We start from the raw sequence: 17,521 nt of genomic DNA, 5'->3' as shown, positions 1-17,521 counted from the left end.
TTACAAGGTATATTCACTGGGCAAAAGATCACTTGACATTGGAAGTTAACCAAAAGACGTCTTAAAATTCTGATTTCCAGGAAAAAGATTAAAACACTCCTAGATTATCATGCAACATTAAGGATTTCACACTTGTGTACAAAGCTCTCTGAAGATCGGGGCTGGTGACAAGGCTTTGCATGGAATAAAGTTGTCAAAATAGTAGCATGTACTTTCACGCACTGGACAGGCTGTCTAACAATATAGTTAGTAAAATTTCCCATGAAATTCTTCATTCTCAGAAACTATTACAGCAAGCTGACATCCGAGATGAACCCATTTTATAACTCTAGAAACTCATGTTGAAACTAAACCATTAGCAGCCTCCCTGACTTTGCTGGCAACAAAGTCGCAGCACCTGCCTCCTAGGAGACATCCAGGCGTTCCCAAGTTCCTTTATCACACCACCAGGGCGCCCCTGGGGGCGTGACCTGTGGCTCCCGGACACGACTGTCAGCCACAGTCCGAGAAGGCTCACGCCTCGCACCGACAGTCACCATGCCAGTCAGGACCTGGCCTTACGCGATGGTGATTCCCAGTTTCGGGGCGCCTTACTTACCCCGAGAAGAGCCCGTTGGAGAGGGCCGGGGCAGCAGAGCAGATCTCGGTGGGACCTCCAAATGTTAGGGTCGAGACGCTCGCCGCCCGTGAAGGAGACTCCAGGAGACTTTCTCATGCAACACGCACAGGGTTTATTGTCCAAGCATGCCGGGGCTCACTACATGTCCCGAAAACAGGACAGAGGCAGAGAGCCCCGAGCCAAAGTACAGTGGGATTTTATAACCAAGAGTAAACAAAGGAATCTGACAGTACAGCAATCTGCAGCTTTACCAAGAACAGCACGACACTTGACAAGATGAACTTCTTCGGAACATCTGAGCACATGTCCCCATATCGGCCCAGCCACAAGGTCATAGCAGGGTGTAGGTGGGAGCTACCTTATGACTCTTTTGAGCCAGCTTTTGCTGCTCTAGTTTCACAGCTTTTACAGTTCTCTGGTGAACTCTTTCCTACCACTTAACTCTTTCATGACTATTAGCCCGGGCGGCCCTTACATTTCTATTTCTGACCTTACAATAGCACAGGGATTAAGGCATTTGCCTTGCAGGAGGGATATGCTTCATATGCGTCAGCCCCTGCAGCCCCCAAAGGAACGCTGATGAGTAAGGCTCAGTTTGGGCCAGGGAGAGGGAGCCAAGCTTCGGAAGCTTCTGGAGTGTGGGAGCTGACTCCCACCACAGCTGCCAGGTGAGGCTCTGCTAGCACTGCTCACCAGCCCACTGCGCTGCTGCTCGCTCAAAATTTCAAGATCGACTTAAATTTGTTTTGTCTTTTTAGAAATGTTATTTTCTTTGTGAATTTTTTCAATCCTAGTGAAATACACAGAGTTGATCATGATTGGATTTCAGTCATATCATGTTCCAACACCTGTCCCTTCACCAGTGTACATTGATCACCACCAATGTTCCCAGTCTCCCTACTCCCCCAGGCAGGCAAGGCACCTCTCTCTCCCTCCTTCTTTCTTCAGTGCTCTCTCTCTACCCCCCCTTTCCCTCTTTTCTCTCTCCCCCTCTCTCTGACACACGCCTTTTGGTTTACAATACAGATATTGAAAGGTTATTATGTGTATCTCTTTACCTACTTTCAACACCCAGTTCCCGTCCAAAGTGATTTCCAACCATTTCCAAGCATTACTGCCAAACTGGTCCCTACTCTATCCTAACTACCCTCTGTCCCCGATGCTTGTGGGAGCTTCCAACCATTGACCAGTCCTCCTGGCCCCATTTTCCTAGCCTTGGATATCAATCTCATATATATGTATATTATTATCATTTCTGCTCAGGGGACGCAGCTGTCAGCAAAACGCCTGTGAGTGATCTCTCGCTGTGTGTGTCTCTCTCTCTTCTCAGAGTTCTGGAGCCCAGCAAGCACCGGACTGTCATCAGTGATCATCAGAGAAACTGGCTCCCTGCAGCTGCCCCATTTAGGGGCCCCCGAGTGCAAGAAAACGGACCTTCGCCCGCACCCCTCAGCTCAAAGTGCCCACGCCTGGCAGGGGGCACGGACGTCCCAGACACACAGGCATCCATCTCGGCACAGCGGCACTCGTCATGGAGGGAGGCACCCCCTCAGCACATCAGTCACACTCATGGGGGGCACTGGGATAGGCTGAGCTGGTGGAACGACAATGGTGACGGTTATTGAGGCAGCAATGGCAATGCCAAAGATTGTGGCGGTGGTGATGGTGGCAGGAATAGCTGTCGCATGGTGCTGTGGTGATGATGCTTTGGTGGTGAAAATGGCAGCATTGTTGGGGATGTAGTTGTGGTGATGATGGTGACATGGTGATGCGGACAGAGCAGGCGGACGCTCTGCCGATCAGATCATGCTGGTGATCTGGTGATCATGGTCTGAGGCTGGTCATGGTCATTTTCGTGGTGGTGGTAATCATGATGTCGGGCATAAAATGAAGTCATGCACAAGTTCGATGACTCTTGGTGACGATATGGTGAATTTGGCTATGAGATGGGAAGTTTAGTGACTTTTGGCGTGGCTCTTATGGGGGCATTTCCGTTTTGGTTGACTGTGGCACAAATTTGGTGAATTTGGCAATGCTATGGCAAATTTGGTGACTTTGGCACTAGTGCTTTTGGGGTAGTTTGGTTTTGGTTGGCTATGGCACAAATCTGGTGACTTTGGTGATGCTATGGCAAATTTGGTGACGCTTGTCTCTGCTGTTTTTTGTATTTGTTTTGGTTGGCTGTGGCACAATTCTGGTTAATTTGGTGAACTGGTACATTCAGTGAAGTTTGGCATCGCTATTTTTTGCTATTTCTGTTTTGATTGGCTGTGGCACAAATCTGGCAAGTTTGGTGATGTTATGGAAAATTCGGTGATGTTTGGCACCGCTATTTTGTTATTTGTGTTTTGGTTGAATGTGGCACAAATCTGGTGAACTTGGCACACTGGTAAAATTTGGTGAGGTTTGGCACTGCTGCTTTATATTTCCGATTTTGGTTGGCTTTGACACAGATCTGGTGAATTTGGTACACTGTGGCACAAACATGGTGAATCTGGTGTTGGTATGGTGAATTTGGTAACGTTTGCCACTGCTGTTTTTGGGGGGGTGTTTCCGTTTTGGTTTGCTGTGGCACGAATTTGGTGGGCTTGGTGACATTGTGGCAAATTTGGTGAAATTTGGTGGCCGTATGGTAAACATGGCCATGATACTGGCAACGTCGGCAATGTAATGCAAGGATTCTGATGTTTTTTTATCGAAAAAAGATTTTCAATAAAATTCTTCAGTAAAATGTTTTTATTGAAAGAAAGTTAGAGAAATGTGAGGGGGTGAGAAAGAGATCACGGGGGGCTGGATGAAACAAGGCAGAAAGGGTCACCTGGGGGCAAAGGCAGGGGTGGCTGGCCAGATCTTGACTCCCCGGCCTTTGACTAAGCTGCAGTTCTGCCAAGCTGCCACAGGAGGGCGCGCTTCTCGCTGGCGGGTGTGATCTGGCCAGACCTTGATTATCCAGCTCTTGTCTGAGCTGCAGTTCTGCCGAACTGCCACGGGAGGGCGCCCTTCTCTCTGGCGGGGGTGGCCCTGGCCTGCTATTAGTTATCCAGCTCCTGTCTGAGTTGCAGTTCTCCAAAGCTGCCACGGGAAGGCGCGCTTCTCGCTGGCGGGTGTGATCTGGCCAGACCTTGATTATCCAGCTCTTATCTGAGCTGCAGTTCTGCCGAACTGCCACGAGAGGGCGCCCTTTTCGCTGGCGGGGGTGGCCCTGGCCTGATCTTAATGTTCCAGCTCCTGTGTGTGTTGCAGTTCTCCAAAGCTGCCACGGGAGGGCGCGCTTCTCTCTGGTAGGGTGGCCCTGGCCTGATCTTGATTCTCTAGCCTGTGCCTGAGCTGCTGTTCTCCCAAGATGCCACAGGAGGGCGCCCTTCTCGCTGGCGGGCTGGCCCTGGCCTGATCTTAATGATCCAGTTCTTGTCTGAGCAGAGTCTCCTGCCCCCGTGCCTGGCTCTCCTCACCGGGGCCCCTTGGAGGGGGGAGGGTTGAGTTTCTCTCCCCCGCCCCGCCCCGCCCCGCCCCGCCCCGAGCAGAGCCATAGCAGCTGAGGACCTCTGGAGCCAGCCACGGCCATGCTGGGCCCACTCTCCACACGTCCGGATGGGCCTCATGCATGAAAGAACTGGCAGAGGAACCCAGGCATGCGGGTCCCAGGGCTGAGGTCTCCAAGCCTACTCAGATCGGGACTGGGCCTTCTCCACCCAGACCCCTTCCCCATCTTCCAGTAGGTAAACGTCACACCCACCAGCTGCCGCCAGCGCCAGGTTGATCCCATCAACGGCCAAAATCCAGAGACTATAAAACCCAGCTCCCGGAATAATGACATCTTATTATCGCGTTCTTACTTTGGAGAACCCGGCAGGCTAACCGAAAGTATCCTGCCCACATGGCAGAGTCTGGCAAACTTCCCGTGTCCTACTCAATATGCCAAATACCAGTAACCATGACGGGGCTCATTCTCCTAATCCTAAAAGAGTATTGAAATGGCTCTTTTAAAATCTCAGGGCTAGGAAGAAGGAGACGTTACTGGTGCCTGCTCAAGGAAATCGACGGACAACAGGATGATCCTGATCCTGATCCTGATGTATATTATGGGCTGGAGCAATAGCACAGCGGGTAGGGCGTTTGCCTTGCACGCTCCACCCCTCTCGGAGAGCCCGGCAAGCTACAGAGAGTATCTCGCCCGCATGGCAAAGCCTGGCAAGCTACCCATGACGTATTCAATATGCCAAACACAGTAACAAGTCTCACGATGGAGACGTTTCTGGGCCTGCTCAAGCAAATCGATGAACAACGGGAGGACCGTGACCATATATATTATATTCCACAAAATGGGTGCTTACTTATATTTGTGAAGGGACTCGGGAACCATATCCAGCAGTGCTGAGGCTCCTCCGAGCTCTGCTCAGGCATCACTCCTGGAGGGGATGCTGGGGACCATAGGAAGTGCCAGGGAAAAGAATCTGGGTTTGCTGCTTGCTAGGCATCAGCCTTGCCCCAGGGCTCTCTCTCCAATCTAGAGTTTACTGACTTACAACCTCGTATTACAGAATATTCACAGTACGATGTAATATTTGGATATCCTGCCAAGTAACCATGATTCACGTATAGACCGTTTGAATTCCCTACCATAGATTCTAAAGTCAAGGACTGCTATTGGGGATTATGTAGGCTAAAAGTGATGGTCTTGTTCAAGCTCTTTCTCCAGGAAAATCAACCTGAGGACACGTGCGTCAAACGTGCAGGAGTTGGTGCTTATAAACATCTTTGGATCTGTTCATTTTGGGTTAAAAATATAGCAACTTCCAGTTTCTTTCCCAGATTTTATGGATTGATGGTGCTTGCAATGCATGGTGTCCCTTTAATTTCTTCTTGTGAAATAGCTATGGAGAATCACTGAAGGTATTCATTTTAGGCTACGTTGGTTAGGAAGCTTTGCAATAATACAATAAAGGTTTTATTTGTTTTGGGTTTTTTTTTTTTTTGCTTTTTGGCGATGCACAGGGGTTATTCCTGTCTCTGCACTCAAGAGTTATTCCTGGCGGTGCTCAGGGGACCATGTGGGATGCTGGGAAGTGAACCCGGGTCCGCTGCATACAAGGCAAAAGTTCTACCCGTTGTGCTATCTCTCCAGCCCCCTGTGTAGGGTTTTTTGTACCTTTAAACTTCACCAGTGGTTCTTTTTTTCCATTTTTTATAATTTTATTTATTGAATCACCATGATAGCAGTTACAAAGCTTTCGGGTTTAAGTCTTGGTCATACAATGAAACACCCGTACCTTCACCAGTACCGATTCTCCACCACCAAAACCCCTAGTATACCCCCATCCCACACCCTCCCCTTACCTGTGGAGGAGATGATTTCCACATTAATCTATCTCTACTTTGATTACATTCAATATTTTGACACTGGATCCACTATTATTATTTGGGATTTTACCCCAACACTCAGATCTCCTGAAAAGGCAACAGTAGACAATTTGTTTTCTATTCCTGGTTATGAATAACATATGATGTTGTGTGGCTGCAGTAGTGGCTGTGCGATTTTGAAATTCCAAAATTGTAACAATGAAATATGGAGGGATTTCTTGCCAAAACCTGCTGGGTTCCGAGATTTGTTCCTGAGTCTCGGGGATCACGGCCGTTAAGCAGCTTGATTGGAGCCAGAAAGGCTGTTAGTGGGCGGCAACTAGGGGTCTTGTTGGGATGGGGAGGAAAGGGCTGGTCCCACCCCCATCCAGTGAGGCCCCACGTGTCTCATCACTGAGGGCCCAAACCTGACTGTCCAGTGGCCTCTGGAGGATGGCGGCCACCGAGCCACCAAGGGGGAGCAGGTGGAGGGACAGCACCCTTTCTTCCCTGGAATGGCCGAGCGACAGTAACCTACTGCAGGGTCTGGATGCATTTCTGCCAAAAGCCACTGGATTCCGAGATTTGTGTCTGAGTCTCTGGGATCATGGCCGTTAAACAGCTTGATCAGAAGCCAGAGAGGCTGTTTGTGGGTGATGACTTGGGGTCTTGTTGGGGAGGAAAGGGCCAGCTCCACCCCCATCCCGTGAGGCCCTACGTGTCTCGTCACTGTGGGCCCAAACCTGACTGTCCAGTGGCCTCTGGAGGATGGCGGCCAGCGGGCTGCCAGGGGGAACAGGCCAACGCACAAAATCTATTCCCACCTGGGGTGGCCCAGCGCCTCTAACTTACTGCAGGGACTGGACACATCTCTGCCAAAAACCGTTGGGTTTCGAGATTTGTTTCTGAGTCTCTGGGATCATGGCCGTTAAGCAGTTCAATCAGGGACCAGAGAGGCCATGCCTCTAATTATATAGCTGAACTGGAGGTGATTTGTGGGTGTGTCTTCCACATATCTAACTTTTGCCTGTTTACTTTCTTGGTCAACTCTGCCCCAAGTTTTTGGGGTCTGGCCAAACGCACGGCAGCAATTTGGGGGTACCTGGAAGTCTGAAGGCGCCATCAGGCTGCTGATGCACTCGCCTCACAGGTACAGACTGACCTGCTGGTGGCACCATACTCCCAACCTAGTGCTTCTTAGGGTTTACTCCTTCCTCTTCACTTAGAGATTGCTCCTGCCAGGGCACAGATGACTGGATGGGATTCCTGCCATTGAACTCAGATCAGCCACATGCAAAGTAAGAACCCTACTCACTGTACTACCTCTTTAGCCCAAGATAAACACTTTGAAGAAAATGGTATACAGGCACAGAGCAATAGTTCAGCTGGTAGGGCATTGCTTTGGCCAATCTGGCTTCAATCCCTGACATTCCATATAGTCTGCCCAAGCACTGTCAGGAGTGATTCCTGAGTGCAGAGCCAAGAATAAGCCCTAAGACATCACCAGGTGTGGCACAAACATAAAGAAACAAAAAGAAATTGGTGTATCAGAATTCCATTGTAGAAACTGTTTGACTCATTTGACTCTATAGTTCTTCATTGCTAGCCAAAAATCTTTTCTAAATAAACCAGAGAATAATCAGTTATCACTGGCAAAAAATAAATACTTTTATTAAAGTAGATATAGAACACCTGTTTGCTCAAATTTTAATACTGCTTTACATAGTTTGTGAAACAATTTCAATCATGTTTATTACTAAAAATTTCAATAGTTTACAGATCTTTGACTGGTGAGACACCTGATAATCTCCAGAGGAAAATACATCAAAAGCATATATACTATTATAGAAGTTCTTTTTATACATGTAGCCTGGATGGTACATTATTTATCACTTTTTACAGAACTAGAAAACATTCAAATGAAGATAAATAGATTCAGACTGGATGGTAAACTTCTAATGGTTGAGGTCCTTCATTTCATTTTTTTGTGATAAGAAAATCCAAAATTATGAATGTTGATTTCTCATCATACATTCATCTAAAAGCAATGTGAAAAAAGTAAACCTTGTAAAGACAGTAAATTAGTTATTTTAGGTGTTTCACAAGTAGTGTGTTATGTCATCCATCAACTGCTGGAGATTTCTGCACAGTGCAGAGAATGGGGTGGCCGGGCCGAAGTTGTTGTCGTAATTGTTGAGGTCGTCCCTGTTCCCGTCGAGAGCCGCCTCGGACATCATCTCCACTTTCATGTTGAGGTCCCGATTCTTTCTTTGGAGGTCCATAATCACGGAATTCAGGAAATCAATCTGTGTTAAAGGAGAGCGTGAGACGGTGAGCCATCTGCAGGAGCCATCCGAGCCCGCCACAGAGAAGGCTGGGCCCCAGTTCCAGTCCCCGCCCCAGGGTTTGAGGCAGCCAGAGCTCCCATCTCCCTTCCTGAACGCAAGCTCCCGGGTGCCCCAGGGAAAACCCCAGGAGGAGATGCTGGGCCCCCTCGGTTCCTCTCAGAGCAGGGAGTCAAGAGGGCCTTCCCTCTCCTACAAAGACAGACTCACTACTTTAAAATTGATGGGGGGGGGGGAATTCCACTTTACAAAAGCAAGCATGACTGTAGGCAGAAACATTCATGTTTCACTTAAAAACTGGCAGGTTTGTGTCTGAGTGATAGCACAGCGGGAAAGGTGCTTGCCTCGCACGCAGCCAACCCAGGTTTGATCCCTGGCATCCCATAGGGGCCACTGGAGAGCAGCCAGGAGTGATTCCTGAGTGCAGAGCCAGGAGGAAGCCCGAAGTATCGCCAGGTGTGGTCCCTAAAGAAAGTAGAAAGAAAACCAGAAAAACAGACTGATTCTTTTTCTTCCTCAGGGCAAGTTCTGATGACAAGTCTCTGAGAGTGCACAGGCTCCCCCACACTGGAGCCAAGAAACACAGATCTCTCTTCCTCCAGCTGAAAAAAACCAAAACCAAAACAAAACAAAACATGGAAATGTTCAGTTCCCAACAAGTCCATGCAGGGTCCAGCTCCACAGCCCACATGCAAAGTTCAATTCAGCCCACATGTGCCATCCAGGGCCACTGGGGTCTGGAGCCAAGTGTGCGAACCCCAGAGGACCCCACCCAGCTGTCTCCCTCGACAGGAGCAAGAAGCAGGAAGGCGGCCCAGAGGACCAGACTCCCCCAGCTCTGCGCCCAGAGCATGCGCAACGTGGCCGGGACAGCCACATGTTGGTGGACGTTTCCGTTTGCGACTGGACCTTCCTGATGGGAAGGAGGCCCTCCAAAGTGGTGTTCGACTCTGGCAAAGTGAAGATTTGCCAATTTTATGGGAGCCCGAAGCCCAGGTTCTGGGAGAGCAGCAGGAGTAAGGGCAGTGGAGAGGTCTGGCTTCTCGGGCTCCGGCAAGGACATGACCCCTTTGACTGAAGGAATGTGTCCTTGTCCATGAGGCATTTCACTCCTTAAGCATCACCTCTTGTGCTGGGAGCGTGTGGAGGTGTGGTTCCGGCAGTGGGTGCCTGGGCCCTGGTTCTCACGGGTGCCAGGTGAGCACAGCCCCTTCTTCCTCAGCATCCTTCTTTTTGGCTTCTGTTATTTTAATTAATCAATTAATTTGGGAGAGGGGCTTTTCGGGTCACAACCTGGCGTTGCTCAGGAGTGACTCCTGGCTCTGCACTCAGGAATTACTCCTGCCAGTGCTTCGGGGACCATATGGGATGCCGGGGATGGAACCTGGGTTGGCCATGTGCAAGGCAAACACCCTACCTGCTGTGCTATAGCTCCAGCCCCATTCTCGGATATTTTAAATGGTAGATATTCCCTGACTCTTTCGAAGATTACACGCATATATACATATGTACATGTCTATATATGTATACACACTTATCTATAACCTTTGTGGGTAGTCAGTTTGGTTTGTTTGGGGGCCGCACCCGGTAGGGTGGGGACTAAGCCCTGGCTCTGTGCTCAGGGATCACTCCTGGCGAGGGAGGAGCAGCCCAGGCTGTCAGCAGTCACTCGAGCCCGGGAAAGTGGGGCTATGAGGTCAGAGGGCACTGGCTGGCCTCCTCACGGTCATCAAAAAACCTTGAGACACTGCGTATGTCAACACATGTGGCTTGTCTTCCTGTCCCAGCCCAGGCTCTGGGCGAGCTAACTTGGGTGTCCAGTCCCTGCCGGGCTCCCTCCTCCTCTGAGCTGTCTGGGAGTGGTCAGCTGTTCAGTGATCTCGCCAGGCTGCCCCATGTCCCCCGGATCCTGTGTGGTCACTCCGTGCACCACCTCCCCAGGGGTCATACAGGGGTCACGCAGGGGTACACTTCCCCTCCTGTGCCATGTAAGAACCAGGGACCAATTACTCCTGGCGATGCTCAGGGGACCATATGGGATGCAGGGGATTGAACTGGGTCTGCCGTGTGTAAGTCAAACGCCCTACCCACTGTGCTATCGCTCTGGCCCAGGATATGGTTTCTCTCAAGGCAGTATTTGCAGTAATTTGGGAGGGGCCCAGGGGCTCCAGGAAAACTGGCCACACACGGGCCAGGGTCTCCCTCACCTGCTCTCCCTGCCCGACAGCAACGGGTTGTGCGTTTTCATTTCTGAGTCTCAATGCACACCACAGTTTAACCACCATGTACTTTCCAGAACTTTCTGCAGCAAGGGCTATCTTCTCTGTCCAGCTCAGCAGCCATGAGCTGCAGCAGGCTACTGGTGTGCGCTGGGCAGCTGACCGCTGACAGTCATGTTACCGGAATGGGACTGACCTGAGCATGCACACGAGGCTGCTGGCCACAGAACTGGGCCGTGCAGGTGGTCCAGAGAGGAGACGTAGCCCTGGCTGCGGTGCGTGGTGGAAAGAGGCCGGGCACCAACACACACGCAGGCCATGGCCGCCTCTCAGCAGCCCTGGTTTCCTCTGATGTAAGCTCGCTTCCATTTTCTTTCCATTGGCTTATAGATATGTATACACACGTATACATACAAGCACATATATGTATACGCATACACATATATGTATAAACTATACATGGGACCAAGCATGTAAAACTAAAAATGTATCAAAATATGTACATATGAATTAAAATACACTTATTATATGGATATAAAGATGTACACATATGTACATGTTATGTATGTACACACATGTATGTGTGTGTACATTATTTTCCTTTTTGTTTTGGGGTTCACACCCGGCAGAGGTCACGACTTCCTCCTGGGTGCTTGGGGGACCCTGGGGGATGCTGGGGATCCCCCGGTGGGTCACGTGCACAGCAAGTGCCCTCTCACTGCACTAATTCCAGCTGCTCTATTTCTCCCCACTGAGCTTCGAACCTTAACATTTCTCTGATACACTAAAAAATGCCTTTGAGCAATCAAGTGAAAACACGAAGGCCTGAACTTACCGAACAAGCTAAAGACAAAACGGACAACCCAAGCTGGGGTCCCTGGGCTTCTATGTGCTCTGCCGAGCGCCCCGGGAGCAACCCCCTTCCGGCTCTCACAGGCGCCGACGGGCGGAGGAAGTGTCTGAGGCTGCAGGCCGAGGCCCCCAACAGAGCCCGACCCCGAGACGGCGGCCCTGCGCCCACACACCTTGGCCTTGTCGGCTTGCGTCTTCAGCTCGGCCACCTCCCGCAGCAGGCTCCCGTTCTCCGCCTGCGCTGCCTGCAGCTTCTCCTCCGCCTGCAGCAGCAGCTTCTGCAGGGCTTGCAGCGCCTCCTCGTGCTGTGCCTGGCTCTCCGTGGTGGACTTGGCGTGCTCGGCCTGCAGAGCCTGGGACTGGCTGCGGCTCACGTCCACCTTCTCCTCCTGCGGAGAGCCAGGGGCCACCGTCAGCCGCCGGCCCCCTGCCCGCTCCCAGCACACTTGCACACACACACACACACACACACACACACACACAAACACATAAACATACACACACAGCCCCTCTGCTCTGCTCACCAGTACACACACACAAACACACATGCACACACACACGCGCACACATGGCCCCTTCACTCGGCCGGCTTCGTTCAAGTTCTCCTGAAGACTATGAAGCGCTAGCCCCTTCCCCTGCAGCTCCTCGGCCAGGCTATCGGTCTACCAGAGTGACAAGGATGGAGTGAATGGACCAAGGAGACGAACAGGAACGGGAAGGGGAAAACAAAACAGAAAACACGTATGAGAAGCCCATGACCCAACACAACCCCGAAGAACAGAGGTGTGAGGTGAGCGTGATTGCCTGAAGCTCGCGAAGCCAAGGCCTTGGCGCCATCAGTTCTGGTGATGACTGTCTAGTGGTTATAGAAAACAGCCCAAACACAGGCGTTTTCTAGATCTAACTTTGGAGTGACCAGAAAATAAGAAAGCCTATGAGAAAGACTGACTTTCCAGGGGCGGTGAGATGGCACAAAGGGCTGGAGTACACACCAGGCCCGAGTTGGAACTGCAGCACCACTGGGCGAGCCTAAGATGGGTCCACAAGCTGAAAAGACCCACTACTGCTGGGCGGGAGGACCCCGGAGCCAAGAGCATGGCTTGGCGAGGAAGAAGGATGTAAGTAAGGGAGGAGGGAGGCTAAGGATACGAAGGAGGGAGGGAGGAAACAGGGAAGAAAGGGAAAGGGAGGGGAGGGAAGGAGGAAAAGGTTATCTTTTTTTTTTTTTTGGCCTGCTCGAGCTAATCGATGAACAACGGGAGGACAGTGACAATGACAGTGACCCTATGGGATGCTGGAGATCGAACTCACGTAGGCCGTGTGCAAGGCAAATGCCCTTCCCACTGTACTATCACTCTGGCCCCCAAGATTTACTTTCTTGTAGTTTCTTGTCTGTGACTTTAAAAGTTTGAGGGGTTTCAATATGAAATTTAAATTGAAGAACCTCTAATCCACTAGGCAGCAGTCACCAGAACTTGACGTTTATTACATCTTGATGCGAACAAGTGGCTCAACTATCCCCTGCTGTGTCCTAGGAATTGATTCCGTTTGTTTCTGGAATGCCAGCTAAGGAGTCCTGAGTCCTGAGAGGAACTCCCGGGGGTCTCTGGGTCCCTCTGTTATGTCTGTAAGTCCTGTCTACAAACCCCACAGCCCTTCCATCTTGGCCAACAGAGAAGTTTCTCCAACAAAGTGCACAGCGCCAGGGGGCGGGGGTGGGGGGGGTGCGGTTGGGAGGGCGCGTCCCTGCCACCACAATCCTATAGGAGGAAAAGGGCATTTCTCGGGGCTCCTTGGTGAGAACTGCAGCTTCCTCGGAATGGCCCAGATCTCACTATCTTGTCCTTCCCCAGGGTCAGGGCTACCATGAGAGTCCATGCCCGTGGCCAGCAGGAGGCCATGCTGGAAGGCGGACTTGGCCCAAGCATCCCTTAGAGGCTGAAAGGGCTGAAATCACTGCAGGGCTGGGCAGGGGCTTGTGCTGCAGGCAGGGAGGGGCCGGCAATGAGAAATACCAAGATGGGCCACGTCACCAGCCCTGAGGGAGCTCAGAGGTTCAGAGGTGTTGAGCACCAGCTGGAAACTGAGGCGCCTCGGGGAGAGGACGGCAAAGTCAGTCACACGAGCAGGTGGTCAGCAAGGTCAGGGAAAGACTCCTGCGGCCAGACTCGAGCCCAAGGGTCGGGGCGGACTCGGCGAGTACGCAGGGGGCCCAAGGGGGGGAGCAGAGGTTTGGTTTGGGGGCTCCTATCTGGTTTTCTTACTGGCCTTGTGAAGAGTTCTCTGTTTCAGAAAGACCCCAGACGGGCCCGATTAGCTGGGGCCAAGGCTAGCACGGCATCCGGGTGCTGGGGACCAATGACCGCCCCAGAATCGTGCCGACACGTTCTCAGTCCCATCAGAGGGAACCGCACGGGACGTGACCGGGAGACCTGTCAGCACCAAGCCGGAACACGGCGGCGAGCACACTGACACACAGCATGCAGGGAGCGAGCGTGGAAGTGGGCGAGGGCGCCCGGGTACCAACCTGCCGCTCTCGGCCCACTTTGCATTCTCTAACTCCTGAATCTGCCGCTCAGCCACCAGGAGCTGCTGCCTGAGCTTCTCCATTTCCAATTTACCTCGGAACTGGCCTTCCGGAGCCCATCGAGCTGCAAGAGCTTCTCCTGGGTGGCCTCCAGCTGCGCCGTGGCGTCGGCCAGGGCCTGGGCTTGCTGACTACACATGGCCCGCAAGCCCTCCAGGTGCTTTACCTTCGTCTCCGCCTCCTGCAGCTTGTTCAGGGCGTCCTCCATCTCCACCAGGTGCTGGTCCTCGGTCTGGTCGAGCTTGGCCCGTGCGGCCTCCAGGCTGTTCTTCTGCTCCTGGGCCGTCCTGACCAGCTGCGACCTGAGCATTTGCAGCTCAGAGGCACGTGCCGCACGCTCAGCCGCCAGCTGGGCCTTCAGGCTCTCCACCTCCTGCTGGGACTCGAACTGCAGCTTCTCCATCTGCATCTTGAGCTCGGCCAGCTTGGCCGCCTTGGCGCCCACGCCCCGGCTCACGGACGCCTTCGGCTCGCCCATGGCCTGTTGGTGCGGGGCGATGGCTGTCTCCAGCTTGGACTTCCACGGGGCGATCACGTCCGCGTTTTCCTCGTTGGCATGGTTCAGCTTGGTCCTCCGCCACTCGTTCTCCTTGGCGAGCTTCTCGGAGGCCGCCTGCAGGGCCTTCACCTCCTTCTGGTGGGAAAACAAAATTTCCATGAACTTAAAACAGGAAGGAAAAGAAGCAGAAATAGAAATTATTCTTTTGCAAACTGACTGTTTGCTTCTTCTTGTTTTAAGGAATACCTTCAAAATACTGGGGTTCTAAAGGATTTGATTTGTGCTGCTCGACTGAAAATCAAAGCTGAGGCAAAGGCCTAGACCCGACTCTCAGAACGAGAGAAAAACGCTCATCAACAGCAGCCTCCGACCCCAAGGAGCAGAGGTGCCTCTGCCGGGCCCTGCCAGGTGTATCCGTGTCTGATTCTGAGTCTCCAGCAGAAGTGGTCCTGGCGGGGTCGGCCAGGCACCCCGCATCCTTGCCTGCACCCTGCAAGCCTCTTGACCTGCCCGGGCTTTACCTCCAGGTCGCCTTTGGTGATGGACTCCTCTTCGACTCGGAACTGGAGGTCCTCCACTTTCCTGTGGGGGAGAGGGAGAGTTGTGAGGGGCGTCACTGCTGCCCCCCATGAGGGCCACCATCCTGTAGATGCGCGCCTGACCCAGCCCCCGCCTCCACACACAGGAGGGCTGAGAGAGTCAGCGAGGGCCAGAGCGAGAGTACAGCGGGCAGGGCGTTTGTCTTGGCACGTGGCCGTCCCGGGTTCAATTCCCAGCATCCCATTATGGTCCCCTGAGCAATGCCAGGAGTAATTCCCGAGTGCCGAGGCAGGAGTAACCCCTGAGCATCGCTGGGTTGACCCAAAAAGAAAAAAAAGAAAGTCAGGGAGTCCCCTCGGCTGCGAGCACTGGGTGGTACCCGCAGGCTACAGGAGGAAGCTCAGTCGAGCCAATGCCAGGCGCAGTGTCATATCAACCCTTTCGGCCTTGCAGCTAACAGAGGTGGTTAAAGACTGACCCGGAGCGCATACCAGTCCCTGTCAGGCAGCTCCTGTCCCCGCATCGGGACAACAACTGAGCCCCTCGGGGAGAAGCAGCAAACGTCTCGGGGCTAGGGGGGGCAGGAGGGGCTCCCAGGGGACGTGGCGAGTTCGGCATGTGGAGCTGAGGAGCTGAGCCGGGCACTGGCAGGGCCCCTGGGCACCACACTGCCGGGAGCCCATCTGAGAAGGCGGTCTTGGCCGGCACCCCGTGTCCGTCTCTCTGCAGCCAGGCCTGAGGCCCGCGTCCGTCTGTCTGCAGCCTGGCCTGAGCCCTGCCTGGCTGCTGCTGTGCTCCATGGGTGCTGCAGTTTTCTTCCCACCCGGGACTTAACCCCAGGGACTCCCACAGGGCCCCACTGGGATACGACAGTTCCCAGTCACCCAGCACAGGCCTCCTGAACACCAGGCCACGTGGACACAGCAGGGAGGGCCGGGGGTGCCTGGGCTCCAGTGAGCTCCCCCCATTCCCCCCTGTGAGGCCACGCTCAGGACTGGGCACCCGGTGGTTTCTGGTCCTCACAGCCCTGGAAGGCCAGGCGCGCCCCGCCCGAGGCAGTTCCCCAGCTTGGGGCACGGCCTCACCTCTTCTCCTCCTCCAGCTGGTTCAGCAGCTCCACCTTCTCCCAGTTGCTCGTTTCCAGCATGGCCCGCAGCTTGTCCATCTTGGCCCCTAGCTCCAGGACGTACTGTGGAGGCAACGGTGCATGAGTGTCCTTGCCCGCCCCCGACAGCCCTCTGTGGGCTGGCACTGCCACCTGCCACTGCAGCACGCTGAACGCGTCTCCCACCTAAGCTGCAGCATTTCTGGAAGGCCGGGGGGGAACCACACCACGAAAGCACCGGCGGGGACAACTCGGCGCTCCCTGAACCCCCACGGGGTGAGCAGAAGGCGCATGTGATCAAACCACGTGCCGGATGCCACTGCAACGACGGCAGACGGGGACCCACAGCCTCTCCCTGCACCGCCTGCACCAAGGTCGCGCCCAGCATTTGCCGCAAGCGTCTCTTGGCCCCGGCACTGCCGTCTGCACACAGACGTCACCTGGTCATGCCCGTCCCGGCCAGGGCTAGCTCCTGCTCTATCACCCCCACATGGCTCGTGGCCTTGGCCACCTCCACCCTCTCCAGGTCCCGCTCAGCCAGCAGCTGCTCAATGTGCTGCTGCTTCTCCTTCAGCGCCTCCTGGAGGGCGATGGTGCCGGAGATCTTGCGGGCGCGGCGGGAGGAAGTTTCCGGCAACTGCAAAGGAAAAAGAGACGTGAAGGGGGTGGGGGCGGCGGACGCGGGCATGCACGCGGTGATTCTCGGCAAAGCACATGGAGCAGTGCTGCATCCTTGCATATGGGCCAGCGACTCTCAGCAGAAGCGTCTTGAAACCTTCCCGAAGATCCTTGGACGGGACCTGGGCTCCACTGACGGGCCTCGTGGGAATCCAGAGACTCTTCTGCAGAGCCGGAGGCAGCCCCCTCCACAGCCCGCTCTGGCCTGAGCTTCCTTAAGGCTGAGCCCTTGGCTTGAGCTTGAGGCCGGCTCCAGCATCTTCAGCCTTGCACGTCCGTCAGTCAGGGTCTCCCCAGGGCAGCCTGGCCCTTCTCTCTTCCTCTTCCTTCCAGCTCACCTCGCTCTCCCCAGCACCCGCCCCAGGCCTGAATAGCAGTAACCAGAGACTCTTGTCTCTGGGAATGGCCTCGTGCCCCTGAGGGTCACTGGGTGTGACCCCATAAAAGACCCCTGTGCCATCTGCCTTCGAAAGTGGGGGATGAGAGGCTAGAATGGTAAAGTTGCGGGGAAGGCGCTGGCCTTGCACGCCGCTGACCCGAGCTGGATCCCAGGTACCCACCCCATAGGGTCCCGAGCCCACCAGGAGTGACTCCTGAGTGCAGAGCCCGGAGGAAGTCCTGAGCATTGCTGGGGTGTGGCCCAAAATCCAGGAAAAAAAGGAACAAGTGGTGGGTGAGCATGTGTGAGGGCTCACGCCCAGCGAGCAGGACAGCAAGGGCAGCTCAGGGGAAGACCA

At 53.7% G+C, this 17,521-nt stretch overlaps 1 protein-coding gene across 1 annotated transcript in view; it reads right to left on the bottom strand.

Annotated features, from left to right (window-relative positions):
* LOC130036823 (CAP-Gly domain-containing linker protein 1-like) overlaps window positions 1–17,521 on the bottom strand; it is a 45,041-nt gene that overhangs the window by 14,130 nt on the left and 13,390 nt on the right. The window contains 8 exon segments of the mRNA XM_056128728.1: window positions 11,359–11,366; window positions 11,555–11,764; window positions 13,914–13,999; window positions 14,002–14,599; window positions 14,989–15,043; window positions 16,087–16,190; window positions 16,547–16,566; window positions 16,569–16,743. Of these exon segments, the coding sequence (XP_055984703.1) occupies window positions 11,359–11,366; window positions 11,555–11,764; window positions 13,914–13,999; window positions 14,002–14,599; window positions 14,989–15,043; window positions 16,087–16,190; window positions 16,547–16,566; window positions 16,569–16,743 (1,256 nt within the window).

This window comes from Sorex fumeus, unplaced genomic scaffold (genome assembly GCF_029834395.1).
Source record: "Sorex fumeus unplaced genomic scaffold, SorFum_2.1 ptg000067l, whole genome shotgun sequence".
Lineage (NCBI taxonomy): Eukaryota > Metazoa > Chordata > Mammalia > Eulipotyphla > Soricidae > Sorex > Sorex fumeus.
Note: the sequence above shows the minus strand (reverse complement) of the source record. Positions and strands in the feature narration are given on the sequence as shown.